General features: G+C 56.4%; 1 protein-coding gene across 2 annotated transcripts in view; it reads left to right on the top strand.

Annotated features, from left to right (window-relative positions):
- The first annotated feature begins 1,142 nt into the window (after positions 1–1,142).
- Positions 1,143–15,624, top strand: part of LOC116947034 (transmembrane protein 51) — a 41,439-nt gene continuing 26,957 nt past the window's right edge. Inside the window, exon 1 of one of the 2 annotated variants that reach the window (XM_032962403.2) lies at positions 1,143–1,282. Coding sequence is in view for 1 of the 2 variants with exons in the window: in XM_032962402.2 (XP_032818293.1) it covers positions 14,407–14,447 (41 nt within the window). In the remaining variant the exon portion in view is untranslated. Of the gene's footprint in view, positions 1,283–14,172; positions 14,448–15,624 lie in introns of those variants that run through there. The other variant, XM_032962402.2, reaches the window with a different exon arrangement.

Below are 15,624 nucleotides of genomic sequence, written 5' to 3'. Positions count from 1 at the left end.
CGCTCGTGCCATCTCGCGCCACTCACGCACTGCGCGCAACCCGAGATCACAGCTCGGTAGCGCCGTGGTGGAATATCAACGGGAGCAGCTGGGTAAACAGAGAAGCAGTGCTGCACTGTCTTGGTTGACCACCCTGTGATCCAACCGCATTGTGATCTAACCACTTTTGTGAGCTGCTTAACCGCATTGTGATCTGGCTAACCACTTCGTCATCTGGTTACCCACGCTGTGATCCGGCTAACCGCGTTGTGAGCTAACCACTTTCGTCAGCTTGCTAACCGCATTGTGGTGTGACTTACCATTTTGTGCAATATTCCAATAGACGTTTTTGTTGTTGTAGCTGTGCTCACGGCACCACGGATATTCCGTGTGAAGTAGCGGGGCAACTGGTTAAACGGATCATCCTGCGTAGCAAATCTAAATAAAAAGTCCAAACCACGCTGTGATCTGGTTAATCTGTGGCCAGGTGGCTTCTGAAAAAGAGAGCTCTCAGTGGGCCTTACCTGGTCAACTAAAATAAAACCTTGTTGTGTACTGTATCGTTGAATCCCGCTGTGATCTGGCTGGCTGCGATGTGTGAACGCTTCAGGAGACTTTTCTCCCCGTCGTGAAGGCGGAGGCGGGGGTGGCGGCACTGCAGTGCACCGCGGCTGGGAGGGAGAGGGGGGGCGAGGGGAGGGAGGGGAGCGAGGGGAAGGAGGGGGGCGAGGGGAGGGAGGCGGAGGGGGGGCGGAGGGGGGGGGCCCGAGGGGAGCGAGGCGGCGGATGGGGGAGTGGCCGGACGTGGCTACTGGTGCGCGTGGTGTGGGTGGCGGGGAGAGGCGGCGTCTTTGTGAGTCCGAGGCAAGTCCAGAGCAGACGGCAAGGCATCAATCACTGCCGAGAGTGCGGAGAGTCGTAGGAGAGTGAAGTAGGCTGCAGTGGGTTGAGAGAGAGAGAGAGAGCGTTGTCGAGGGCTCGAGTGAGGAGGTGCAGTGGGTAGAGTTCGGGGTGAAGTAGGATAGTGAGGACGAGAGTGAGGAATAGATTGGGACATCGAGTAGGAGGAGGCTGAGAGGAAGAGTAGTCGGAGGACCGTAGGAGCTTGCAGGCATCTGGGAAGGTTTGGGCAGAAGCTGAGAGAGCAGGCACTGGGGCGAGGCGTTTCCTGCTGAACCCCCAAGTGCAGCTGCCGCCGCTGCCGTTTCTTGCTGCTCCCGGTGCTGTGTGGGAGCGGAACGCCTCCCTCGAGTTACTGAGCGGACGGCTCCGTCGAGGCGAGGAGACCACGAACACAGCCCAGGTGAGCACGGACACGGGGAGACACAGAGACACGGGGAGACCCAGAGACACGGGGAGACACAGAGACACGGGGAGACACAGAGACACGGGGAGACACAGAGACACGGGGAGACCCAGAGACACGGGGAGACACAGAGACACGGGGAGACACAGAGACACGGGGAGACACAGCGACACGGGGAGACACAGCGACACGGGGAGACCCAGAGACACGGGGAGACACAGCGACACGGGAGACACAGCGACACGGGGAGACCCAGAGACACGGGGAAACACAGCGACACGGGGAGACACAGAGACACGGGGAGACACAGAGACACGGGGAGACCCAGAGACACGGGGAGACACAGAGACACGGGGAGACACAGAGACACGGGGAAACACAGCGACACGGGGAGACACAGAGACACGGGGAGACCCAGAGACACGGGGAGACACAGAGACACTGGGAGACCCAGAGACACGGGGAGACACAGCGACACGGGGAGACACAGAGACACGGGGAGACACGGGGAGACCCAGAGACACGGGGAGACACAGCGACACGGGAAGACCCAGAGACACGGGGAGACAGCGACACGGGGAGACACAGCGACACGGGGAGACCCAGAGACACGGGGAGACCCAGAGACACGGGGAGACCCAGAGACACGGGGAGACCCAGAGACACGGGGAGACACAGCGACACGGGGAGACCCAGAGACACGGGGAGACACAGCGACACGGGGAGACCCAGAGACACGGGGAGACCCAGAGACACGGGGAGACACAGCGACACGGGGAGACCCAGAGACACGGGGAGACACAGCGACACGGGGAGACACAGAGACACGGGGAGACACGGGGAGACCCAGAGACACGGGGAGACACAGCGACACGGGAAGACCCAGAGACACGGGGAGACAGCGACACGGGGAGACACAGCGACACGGGGAGACCCAGAGACACGGGGAGACCCAGAGACACGGGGAGACCCAGAGACACGGGGAGACCCAGAGACACGGGGAGACACAGCGACACGGGGAGACACAGAGACACGGAGAGATCCAGAGACACGGGGAGACCCAGAGACACGGGGAGACCCAGAGACACGGGGAGACCCAGAGACACGGGGAGACACAGCGACACGGGGAGACCCAGAGACACGGGGAGACACGGCGACACGGGGAGACCCAGAGACACGGGGAGACCCAGAGACACGGGGAGACACAGCGACACGGGGAGACCCAGAGACACGGGGAGACACAGCGACACGGGGAGACACAGAGACACGGAGAGATCCAGAGACACGGGGAGACCCAGAGACACGGGGAGACACAGCGACACGGGAGACCCAGAGACACGGGGAGACACGGCGACACGGGGAGACCCAGAGACACGGGGAGACCCAGAGATACGGGGAGACCCAGAGACACGGGGAGACACAGCGACACGGGGAGACACAGCGACACGGGGAGACCCAGAGACACGGGGAGATCCAGAGACACGGGGAGACCCAGAGACACGGGGAGACCCAGAGACACGGGGAGACCCAGAGACACGGGGAGACACAGAGACACGGGGAGACCCAGAGACACGGGGAGACACAGCGACACGGGGAGACCCAGAGACACGGGGAGACACAGCGACACGGGGAGACCCAGAGACACGGGGAGATCCAGAGACACGGGGAGACCCAGAGACACGGGGAGACCCAGAGACACGGGGAGACACAGCAACACGGGGAGACCCAGAGACACGGGGAGACACAGCGACACGGGAGACCCAGAGATACGGGGAGACACAGCGACACGGGGAGACCCAGAGACACGGGGAGACCCAGAGACACGGGGACAGGGAGACTAAGACACAGATACACAAAGACACAGATACACAAAGACACAGGTACACAAAGACACGGGGACACACGGGGACACACGGGGACACAGAGAAACAAACGAGCCACTGTGTCCCCACAGCAGGAGTGACGGGGATGAGAAACACGAGAGGGGGTCGGGAGGGCGCGCACAGGCACGATGGGGACCCTGCCACGCGCTCCGTGTGCCAGGCCACCTGTGTGATAGGAGTTGTCACGTGCACTGTGTGTGTGTGTCACGTGCACTGTGTGTGTGTCACGTGCACTGTGAGTGTGTCACGTGCACTGTGAGTGTGTCACGTGCACTGTGAGTGTGTCACGTAAGCTGTGTGCTTACGTCACGGAAGCTGGCATTGAAATAGGTGTGCCATCGCCGCCACCGCGTGTAGGAGTTGCCCGGTTCGCCCGGGTCTCTTGGGGGTTGGATCTCTGTGGGTCTCTTGGGGATGGATCTCTGTGGGTCTCTTGGGAGTTGGATCTCTGTGGGTCTCTTGGGGGTTGGAGCTCTGTGGGTCTCTTGGGGATGGATCTCTGTGGGTCTCTTGGGGGTTGGATCTCTGTGGGTCTCTTGGGGATGGATCTCTGTGGGTCTCTTGAGGTTGGATCTCTGTGGGTCTCTTGGGGGTTGGATCTCTGTGGGTCTCTTGGGGATGGATCTCTGTGGGTCTCTTGGGGGTTGGATCTCTGTGGGTCTCTTGGGGATGGATCTCTGTGGGTCTCTTGAGGTTGGATCTCTGTGGGTCTCTTGGGGGTTGGATCTCTGTGGGTCTCTTGGGGATGGATCTCTGTGGGTCTCTTGGGGGTTGGATCTCTGTGGGTCTCTTGAGGATGGATCTCTGTGGGTCTCTTGAGGTTGGATCTCTGTGGGTCTCTTGAGGATGGATCTCTGTGGGTCTCTTGAGGTTGGATCTCTGTGGGTCTCTTGAGGTTGGATCTCTGTGGGCCTCTTGAGGGTCTCTTGAGGTTGAATCTCTGTGGGTCTCTTGAGGGTGGATCTCTGTGGGTCTCTTGAGGTTGGATCTCTGTGGGTCTCTTGAGGTTGGATCTCTGTGGGTCTCTTGAGGTTGGATCTCTGTTGGTCTCTTGAGGATGGATCTCTGTGGGTCTCTTGAGGTTGGATCTCTGTGGGTCTCTTGAGGGTGGATCTCTGTGGGTCTCTTGAGGTTGGATCTCTGTGGGTCTCTTGGGGGTTGGATCTCTGTGGGTCTCTTGAGGTTGGATCTCTGTGGGTCTCTTGAGGTTGGATCTCTGTGGGCCTCTTGAGGTTGGATCTCTGTGGGTCTCTTGAGGTTGGATCTCTATCCCCTGAGGGATTCCTGGCCTCTCGCCTCAATGCCTCCTTCCGACCACTCCACTCCACCCTCCCTCTCTCACGTTGGGCGAGTGCAGTAGCGACCCCCAGTTCGATTCCTGCTCACGGCCAACACCAGCAATGATTATCGGAAACCGCTCCGGGGCCCTCCCCCTAGGTTGACTCAGCCCTCAAATGAGTACCGTACCCGGTGCGGTGTGTAAACATGAGCACCGGAGAGACAAAGGCGGCCGGGCGTGGTGCTGACCACAGCGCGCGCCCCCGTGGTTTTCCGTCGCGGCCTTAAAACAGGAGCTCGCTAACCGCACTCAGAACCGACAGCCTGTGCAGGTGATACGGGGGGATCTGTGCAGGCTCCGGGCACCAGTTTGTCGGTGCCGGCTTCCACACGAGCTGGCCCAGAGCTTCGCCCACAGACCGTCTCTGTAGTAGGTAGTTCCACTGAGGGCGTCTAAGTTGAGGCTCTTTGTCTTGGCGGTGTGTGTGTGTGCTCGTGGGAATCCCGCTGTGCTGGGGCTGTGTGTGAAATGGTACAATTGGTCTGATTGTGTTGTGTGTGTGCTCAATATGCAACTAGCCTGGCACAAGCACCACCACCACGCACAGTGATGCATGCCAGCGGTTAAGTGTATGTGTGTGCATAGGTGCTCTCTAACAACACTGGCCCCAACAATCTGTTTAAGGCTATACGGGGGATATGTATACGCGTTGTGTGTGTGTTCGAGGCGTGTGCTGTATACATGCCTTGGTGTGTGTGATTGTGTGTCGTGAGGTCTTTGTGTGTGTGTCGTGGTGTGTGTGATTGTGTGTGTCGTTCCTCCCCTAGATCGACTCAGCCTCAAACTAGTAGATGGTGCGGTGTCTAAACATCGTCACGAGGGAGACAAAGGCGTGGTGCTGGCCACCCACCCCCTCGTGTGCCGTGCCGGCCTTCATAGGTGTTCGCTAACAGCACTTGCCCCAACAGTCCATTAAGGCTACACGGGGGATCTTTGTATCTGGGCATTCTTTGTCCGTGCGCGTCGCGTCAACGTTTGCATGACCACACACGCACACTGCGTCAACCGGTTCCTCTGCAGCCGCAACAAGTACTCACTCGTGTGGCAACTTCGTTAAAATAAAAACCACTTGCGACTCGTCTCGGCGTCGGGGAGACAAAGGCGGTCGGGAGTTGGCAGCGCGACCCCACTGCCACGTGGAGTGTGGTTGGAGTGGCGCGTGCAGTTCCCCGTGCAGGCTGAGCGGGGCAAGTCTGCGGAGCTCGCTACGGTCCCACGCCGGGTGTGTGGGAGCTTCCAGGCCGCTGTGTCTGCGAGTCTGTAGCGCCGTGCGGCCAACAGGTGTCATCGGCCACGGCGGGGGGTTGCTCGTGCGCCGTGCAGCAAGGTCCGTCGTTGTACCGTACTAAGCTCCTGCGTCTATGCTCCCTGTCTTCACTCTGCCACGCTGACCAGCGCGATGAAATTGTGGTGAAAGTCACCCCCCCCCCACGACCCCGCAAACTGCAATGGAGTGGCTTGGCATGCACACGTGCGTGTGTGCGTGTCCAGTGCTGTGTGTCTATGTATTTTCGTGCTGTGTGTCCTGTGAATCTGCACCCTGTGTGTGTGTACTGTATATCTTTGTGCTGTGTGCGTGTGACAAAGCAGAGTAGCACGCCCATGCTTACATAACCACACCCGGCAGTCAATAATCACAGCATGCACACATTGCTGGCTTGGCATCGGCTTTAGCATTAACCCCTGCCTGGGGAACGGCTCTCCCGGGGGTGCCTGGGGAACGGCTCTCCCCGGGGGTGCCTGGGGAACGGCTCTCCCCGGGGGTGCCTGGGGAACGGCTCTCCCCGGGGGTGCCTGGGGAACGGCTCTCCCCGGGGGTGCCTGGGGAACGGCTCTCCCCGGGGGTGACTGGGGAACGGCTCTCCCCGCGGGTGACTGGGGAACGGCTCTCCCCGGGGGTGCCTGGGGAACGGCTCTCCCCGGGGGTGACTGGGGAACGGCTCTCCCCGGGGGTGCCTGGGGAACGGCTCTCCCCGGGGGTGACTGGGGAACGGCTCTCCCCGCGGGTGACTGGGGAACGGCTCTCCCCGGGGGTGACTGGGGAACGGCTCTCCCCGGGGGTGACTGGGGAACGGCTCTCCCCGGGGTGACTGGGGAACGGCTCTCCCCGGGGTGACTGGGGAACGGCTCTCCCCGGGGTGACTGGGGAACGGCTCTCCCGGGGGTGCCTGGGGAACGGCTCTCCCGGGGGTGCCTGGGGAACGGCTCTCCCCGGGGTGACTGGAGAACGGCTCTCCCCGGGGGTGCCTAGGGAACGGCTCTCCCCGGGGGTGCCTGGGGAACGGCTCTCCCCGGGGGTGACTGGGGAACGGCTCTCCCCGCGGGTGACTGGGGAACGGCTCTCCCCGGGGGTGACTGGGGAACGGCTCTCCCCGGGGGTGACTGGGGAACGGCTCTCCCCGGGGTGACTGGGGAACGGCTCTCCCCGGGGTGACTGGGGAACGGCTCTCCCCGGGGGTGACTGGGGAACGGCTCTCCCCGGGGTGACTGGGGAACGGCTCTCCCGGGGGTGCCTGGGGAACGGCCAGGAGGATGATTGCGCGGTGGTGACACTCACAGCACACAGCAACAAGCACCTGGGTTTGATTCCCGACTCGAGCGCCTTTCAAAGTGGGTTGTCTGGCGTCCTCCCTACCCTTTGTTGCGTGCGGGGTTTCCTCCGAGTTCTCCGGTTTTCTTCCGTAACTAAATAACCTCCCAAACAATGTAACTGGTATTTGTCAAAAACAAATCTCAGTTCTTTAAACATCACCAGCAAATTATTCAATAGGAATTACACCCAGGAGAAGCATCATCGCCCCCAGGGGCGGAGCCAGGGGGGTGACAGGGTAGACAATTGTCACCCCCGAAAAAAAATTAAAAATCGAAAATCTGAAACATTCTGCGTATAAGTGTACGACACTCGGTCTGGCGGACTCCATGCAACTGCATTGTCAGAGTGTGTCGCCAACCGATGGTGTCTAGTTCAACAGCCTGACTCCCTAATCATTCTTGAAATAAAAAAATGTTGAATGTCACCCCAGGCTGAAAATCCTGGCTCCGCCCCTGATCTCCCCCACCACCCCGGCTTGGCAGGACCCGCATGAAAGAAAATTCGGAGGAACAGATTCAAAAATTGTATTTATTAAGACTGCAGGAGGAATCCGATGAGCTCCAAAGGTTTTTTTCACACCCACATCCATTACACAGTCTGGAGACTCGTGCCGGCCAGTGGTGACATCTGGCTGGTGGCGTGTGCTGGCTGTCCCCTGCCTTCCCTTTTGGCTTTCCCTCGTGCCCCATCGATGGCACTCCCACGTGGGAGCCACAGGCGACATGCTTCGGCCTCGCCTCGACTCTCTTCCCCGCTGCAATTCCTTCCTGGCCGTGCTTGGATGCAGAGCGTTTGCATCATCGTTGTCATCGTCGTCATCGTCATCGTCATCACGAACCATGGGCAGATAGCCCCTTAGGTGTTCACTGCACATTTCTTGATTTGAAGCTTTCGTGACTGCAGGAATCCATACCCTTTGGTTCTTTCGGTAAGGTCACGTAGCTGGAAATAAAACAAAATAAATCACGACGTTTCGATAGCAACACAAGCAGTCGTCTTCAGGTGAAAATCGCGACAGCGGCGTGTTGCTATCGAAACGTCGTGATGTATTTTGTTTTATTTCTACCTACGTGACTTACCGAAAGATCCAAAGGGTATGCACATTTCTAGTTGCAATGAACTGTACTTTTTGTTGTTATTTACCAGGTAAGGCCCGCTAGCTCTTTTTCAGAAGAGACCTGGCCACAAATGATAGCTCAACGAAGTGGCTTACGTAGAAATTTATAGCAGTAGCAAAATACTGTAAATGCGTGTTTCTCAATGTGGAGGAAAACACGGGAGGACCTAGAGAGTAATCAATGCCATCACGGGGAGAACACGCAAACTCCAAATATACAGCAGACGTCAGGGTTGGGGTCGAACCCACGGCCTCCTCCGTACCAGGCGAGAGAGGTATCCCGAGGGCACACCGCATCGACTCGATCTGCAGACGCGGCAGTTGCATGTGGGTACTCCCCACCTATTCCGGGATGTCTGGTCTCGCTTGGCAGAGTCGGCCAAAAACCCTCCAGCGGGACTTTCGAGGGTTCAGCTCCACCAGTGGCGTGAGCAGCAGAACATCGCAGGGCTGCGCGTTTGCTTTCATTTTATCTGGAGCCGCAACGCGGCATAAATACATTAAAAAAAATCATTAAGATCACTCGTAACTGCCGAGAGTGCCATCATCGCCTCTTACTCAGAGGGACATAAATCATCGCGTGACGTTCAGGAATGTTTGGAGGTGACGTCAGGGGGAGGGGCAGAGCCAACCCCTGGGTGGTGACTCACAACATAGAGGGAGAAAATAATGAGCCACGCTGACCGGGCTCATTAATTCCGTTGCCTCGATTTCTAAAGCTGGGGGGCGTAGTGGGGGTGTTTGGAACGTGGCTGTTGCTTCACGATCCTTAGCGGGCCGATCTTGTAGACGCAGGGGGCGGCCGCGGTGGCGAGATGTTAACTGCCTCACCTGGTATACAGGAGGCCGTGGGTTGTTCAATCTCGGTCCCTGACGCCTGCTGTATATTTGGAGTTTGCATGTGTCTCTCCCCGTGGTCGCGAGGATTTTTCTCCGGTTCCTCCGGTTCCTCCGGTTCCTCCAGTTTTCCCTAGACATTCTGAATTAACAACATGCGTTTTGAGCGATTGGCTGCTATACATTTCCACGTGATCAGCCACTTTCTTAAGCTATCATTTGTGGCCTGGTTGCTTCTGAAAAAGAGATTCATAGCTCAGTGCGCATTACCTAGTCAAATAAAAATAGTTTTCAAAGTTTAGTTTGGAACGTCGTTGCAAGGCAGATGCGGCTATCTTCTCGGCTATCTCATGCACCGACAGACAAGCCAGGATAGTCCACAGCACAACCGTGATAACCAATCTCGAAGCATTAATCGCAGAGTAACACTGCTGCCCATTTCCATCATTTATCTATCGGTCTCTCTGTGTGAGGCTCTGGGTTTCTGCGCGAGTCTATGAATCTCTATGTGAGTATGTGGGTCTCTATGTGAGTCTGTGGGTCTCTGTGAGGCTGTGGGTCTGTATATGAGTCTGGGGGTTTCAATGTGTCTGTCGGTCTCAATATGAGTGTGGGTCTCTGTGTGAGTCTATTAATCTCTGTGCGGGTCCACGTCTCGCACCACGGCCCACGCAGTATAACGCCACTGCCCGCTTGGAGCTTTCGCCGGCAGGGTTTCTCATGTGCCCCGTGAGGCTTCTGAAGGCGTTCGCCGGCTCGCTCGCCACGCTCGACGCGAGCGCAGAAAACACCGCGGATCGACTCGGTGCCGCCACGCGGGCTCGGTGACCACGACTGCCTTGGACATTCAAGCCACCGCGAGCACGCACGAAACGCGAGCGGCACGCGACGATGAACGACGCGGGTTGTGGGGGGGGAGGTGAGGCTCGGCCAGACTCTGGGGACGGGGGCTCAGGAGCCTCCGCTGCTCTGTTCGATGTCGAGCGGAGCGGCCGCGATTGTCGTGAATTGGTCACCGATTGTTGCCGCCCTCCGCATCAAAATTTCCATTGATGACATCATGCACCTCTGACAAAATTGCCCGGAATGGCGCTGATTGTGATCCAATGTCAAGCTAACCAGGGTTTTTAGCCTGGGGAGTGCTTAGAGGGTGACTGCCAATCATAAAGCAGGCGCTATAGGCTGCTCCTGCTATCAGCAGAAAGCAGTGCAGCAGAATCCCTAGTTGGACTGTACTAAGCGTCTGTACCCCCCCCCCCCCCACGCATTGTACGTATGTATGTGGAGCTTCTTTCGCACCGCACGTAGCCAACCGCACGTAGCCAGCCATGCTAATCGGAGGCGCTTGGGGAAGAACGAAATCACAAAAAAAGCAGTTGTAAAGAAATGAACAGCACCGACCAACTTTGGCGAATTATGGCCAAATAGCGACCTGCGCACCGTGGGGAGGCCCGCGTCCAGCGGTGCATGGACACCAAGGGGCCTACGCATGTGCAGGAGGTCGCCGGAGGTGGCTCTGTGGCTGGGTGGGTACGACGACCCCGTGGCTGGGTGGGTACGACGACCCCGTGGCTGGGTGGGTACGACGACTCCGTGGCTGGGTGGGTACGACGACTCCGTGGCTGGGTGGGTACGACGAGCCCCTGGCTGGGTGGGTACGACGACCCCGTGGCTGGGTGGGTACGACGACCCCGTGGCTGGGTGGGTACGACGAGCCCCTGGCTGGGTGGGTACGACGAGCCCCTGGCTGGGTGGGTACGACGACCCCCGTGGCTGGGAGGGTACGACGACCCCGTGGCTGGGTGGGTACGACGAGCCCCCTGGCTGGTTGGGTACGACGAGCCCGCCGGCTTTGTTGCCACGAGACGGTGTCGGTGGAGAAAGTCGTCTCCTCAGCTGACAGAGACCCACAGACTCGCACAGAGACCCATAGACTCGTATAGAGGAAGATATATGTAAGTCCCGTCTTAAAAACTCACCTCTTTAAATTTGTATTTACCCCCCCTGGTCCTTGCCGTGTACCCCGCAGGTTCTTTCTATTTCCCGCTTTCCACACACCGTGGCGAATTGGGTTCTACGGATGAAATACGCTTTACAAGTGTACACTTATTATTATTTGGAGACACTTTGCTTTAATGATAAATCACTGACTTCCTGCCCACAAAGCGACGCGCATATCACGAGTCGCCTTGTTGCGAAGCCTCGTTGTGTCCGTGAAAACGGACGGACTCGCGGACTGAACGCGAGTCTCAGCAGCCAACGCACTCGGACGCAGCGCAACACAGCGGAAAGACGCTGGGAGAAGGACTGCGGTAAAAGCGGCACAGCGAGATGGGCGCGGAGACTTGACGAGCGTAAGCGAGCAGTCGGCACCCACATGCACACACGCACGCAGCTGACACCTCTATTGGAGCAGCAGACAGAAGAAAGCAGCTGTTCGGAGCCAGAACATCAGGAGCAGAAACATCGTCTCAATAACCGGGGGACAGCTCAGGGACAAGAGAGAGAGAGAGGAGCAGACCCGGGCACGGCAGAGCGTAGACACACACAAATAGGGTCGAGTGGTCGACTCGCGAGAACAGCAGCCCCTGTAACCAGACGCTAGCGCTGTACTTCCACGGGGTGCTACGGTTTGGGGCTCACTCCGCGACTCCACACGGGGGGAGTGAGGCATGCGAATCAAGGCCGCCGGTCTTCTCCCCATTCTGCTGAGAGTAGTCATAGTAACAACGACAATAGTAAAGCTGCCGCTGCTACTGTCGCCCACGGTGACTTCTGCACGGCCAGAGCCAGCGGTTGTGACCAGAGGCTCGACAGTTCTCCCGTCGAGCCCTGCGTGTCACTGCATCAGCAGCAATGTGTGATAAGATTAGTGGTTGGCTGCTGTAAATGTCCACATGACAAGCTACGTCGTTGAGCTATCATTCGTAGCCAAGTCACGTCTGAAAAAGAGCTGCACAACTTAGCGGGCCTTATTTGGTAAAATAAAAAAGATAGTTGAGTAGTTTTTAGATGAATTGGCCGTGTCGGGTGGATGACAGTGTAAGTTACATTTTTTTAGATGACCTAAACCAAAAAAACAACGATGAATCGTGTTACATCGTTGTTAGGAATCATCAGTACACCATAGCCATCGTTGCCTACTGCCGGCTTGTTCCTCGGGGGGGGGGGGGGGGGGGGGGCGGTGCTGTGTGAGTTTAGCAATCACCCCTCGTGTGTTCTGCATCGTTACTCTAGTGTCTGGCCTGTACACTGCCTGCTGAGCTGGTCACCGTTTGGCAGAGGAGCGAGGTTAGAGGTGGTGGACGTTCTGGTGCTGGGTGCCGTGGCTGCTGCCCTGTTTCCAGTCGCATTCTACTGCTCTTCTGCTTGTCGCACGGCTGATGTAGGTGGATGCAGAGCAACAGCCGCAGGTTCACATTGAGGCAGTCGAGCCAGACAGCCGCCTCAGGAGCGGCGCGTGTGTCGTCGCGGTGCCTCTTCTGCTATAACTGGGGCTAAGCGGCTTCGATCGAGAGCCACTCCGTGGTTCGCCGAGCGCCAGCGGCGAGCCAGCCGGGTCGCGTTGCTCCTTCTCCTCCTCCCCCCCCAGGCCACGGGCGATGGTTTCATCCGCAGTCGCGTAACTGCTCCCTGGTATCCGCACGACGGGGGAGAGCGTGCATGTGTGCGTGTGTAGCCATCGAGCGGTAGGTTCTCGATTAGTGCGGTGTGCTGTGAACCCAGTGTCCAGAGTTCGATTCCCGCTCACGACCAACAGCAGTCACAAATATTTGAAACGGTTCTGGGCCTCCCCTAGGTCGACTCAGCCTCAAATATGTACCTAGTGCGATGTGCGTGGTGCTGGCCACCAACCCCCTTCGTATAATGTGCTGGCCTTCATAGGTGCTCGCTTAACAGCACTTGCCCCTAACAGTCTGTTTAGGCTATTCGGAGGAAATGTGTCTCTATTGCCCTGTCAGCATCAGCAAATGTAAGACAATATGCGTTGTTGTTACTTTCATGATGCTCGTTTACCCAGGAAAGCCTCACTGATAATCAAGGTTCTTTTTCAGAAGGATGCTGCCAAGTGATTTAGTTTTTTTTGTTCGCAGTAAGGGGAGCGATGATGCTGCTGCTTTGTGCTATCCTCATCGGGTAACTTGAAGGCGAAATTCTCAGCATTGGAATGTCTTGACTCATATCGGTTCCATTGTGTGGGGTTTTTGTTTCTTAGCTATGAGAGGAAACTCGAGAATCCAGAGGGGAAATCCACGTAGACCGGGGGGAGAACTTACAAACTCGCACAACTCACTCACGCACGCTGCCACTCACACCCTCTCTCACTCGCCCACTCTAACACTCCCTCACACACGAAGACCACACTCACACTCTGCAGAACAGGGAGAGAGAACTTACAAACTTGACTCATTCACACTCACTCTGCAGAACAGGGGGGAGAACTTACAAACTTGACTCACTCACACTCACTCTGCAGAACAGGGAGAGAGAACTTACAAACTTGACTCACTCACACTCACTCTGCAGAACAGGGGGGAGAACTTACAAACTTGACTCACTCACACTCACTCTGCAGAACAGGGGGGAGAACTTACAAACTTGACTCACTCACACTCACTCTGCAGAACAGGGAGAGAGAACTTACAAACTTGACTCACTCACACTCACTCTGCACAACAGGGAGAGAGAACTTACAAACTTGACTCACTCACACTCACTCTGCAGAACAGGGGGGAGAACTTACAAACTTGACTCACTCACACTCACCTCACTCTGCAGAACAGGGAGAGAGAACTTACAAACTTGACTCACTCACACTCACTCTGCAGAACAGGGGGGAGAACTTACAAACTCCACGCAGAAAAGTGCCCGTGTTGGGAATCGAACCCAGGCACTTCTTGCTGTAAGGCGCAAGTGTTACTCCTGCACCACACTGCCTATAATAAGCAGGCAATATGCCTGCTCCACGTACCTGTCCCTCTGCATAAAAAAATCAAGGTACTCTTTACACATCCCATCAGCCGCACGGCCTTCTGGGAGAGCATCATTTCAGCAGCCGTTGGTTCGACGCAAGCAAATTCTGCATTGGTTTCGAAATTCAGCGTCTCCTCAACAGCGAGGGGTTTTTTTGGACAGTTTTTTTTTTCCGTGAATCGGTTCGTCTGCAGCACGTCAACGCTTTTGAAGCGCTTAAAACCGTGCCCCCCAGCCCCCTCCTCCTTGTGCTTTTGTGTTCCGAGTACAACAAGCGGCGACCGAGTGGGCGCGTGTGCGTGCGTCGAGGTGCAGTGGCTGCCATCGGTTTCCCTCCACGCTTGTGGGGACGCAGGCGAGGCTCCTCTGCTCACGACGATGCCTCGACGCAGTTGGAGGAAACGCCGGCCTCTCTGCCAGTGGGTTGGGTGGGATGGGGGGGGGGGGTTGCCCTTTGCTCATCTTCGGCTTCTAAACTGAAACTGTTCGACAGTTTTGTTTTTTTGTTTTACCGGGTGAAGTCCCACTGAGCTACGACGTCGATCTTTTTTCAGAAGCGACCTGGCCACAAGTGAGAGCTCAACCAAGTGGCTGGCTTATCGTGTGGATATCTAGAGCAGCCCAATACTCTAAACGCGTGATGTTGTTAAAAACCGGAGGATCCGTAGAAAAATCCACACAATCACGGGGAGTGAGAACATGCGAACTTAAAATATACAGCAGGCGCCAGGGTCGGGATTGAACCTACGATCTCCTGCATACCAGGCGAGGTAGTTAATATCTCCTAGCCACCGTGGCGAACCCAGTGGTGTTTTCTCACGTAGTAACCGATATTTTCCCAGTTCTTGGAATTTTTCAAAATAATCACTTTTGTGGTGCGATGGAACATTACTCTCAGTCACAGGGCAGGTGGGAAGGAGTTGCCCTCACTGTGTGGCCCTCAGAGGTCACTCGAAGGGATCTCATAAGTAACTCTGCGAGACCCACTTCCGTGGGGCATTCTCTCTGCGAGAGTTCCGAGTGGATCGTTGGGTGTCGTGCCGTCACGCCGATAGCGCGAGAGTGATAAAGTAAGAATACTTTGTTTTTACAGAAGAAATAAGACGCGTGCCTTTGCGACACAGAGCAGACACTGAATCGCGTTATAGTAGTGTGGGGTGTTATGTGTAGTAGTGTGCAGTAATATTGTGTAGTAGTAGTGTGTAGTATTGTGTAGTAATAGTAGTGTGCAGTAGTGGTGTTTAATAGTAGTGTGCAGTATTGTATAATAGTAGTAGTGTGTTGTAGTATTGTGTAGTAGTAGTGTCTAGTAGTAGTGTGTAGTAGTATTGTGTAGTAGTATTGTCTAGTAGTAGTATTGTGTAGTAGTATTGTGTAGTAGTATTGTGTAGTAGTGTCTAGTAGTAGTGTCTAGTAGTAGTGTGTAGTAGTATTGTGTAGTAGTGTCTAGTAGTAGTGTGTAGTAGTATTGTGTAGTAGTATTGTGTAGTAGTGTCTAGTAGTAGTGTGTAGTAGTATTGTGTAGTAGTATTGTGTAGTAGTGTCTAGTAGTAGTGTGTAGTAGTATTGTGTAGTATTGTGTAGTAGTGTCTAGTA

This window comes from Petromyzon marinus, chromosome 28 (genome assembly GCF_048934315.1).
Source record: "Petromyzon marinus isolate PM22_M1 ecotype Great Lakes invasive population chromosome 28, UKy_Petmar_22M1.pri1.0, whole genome shotgun sequence".
Classification (NCBI taxonomy): domain Eukaryota; kingdom Metazoa; phylum Chordata; class Hyperoartia; order Petromyzontiformes; family Petromyzontidae; genus Petromyzon; species Petromyzon marinus.
The sequence above is the reverse complement of the archived record's forward strand: the minus strand, read 5'-3'. Positions and strand labels throughout refer to the sequence as shown.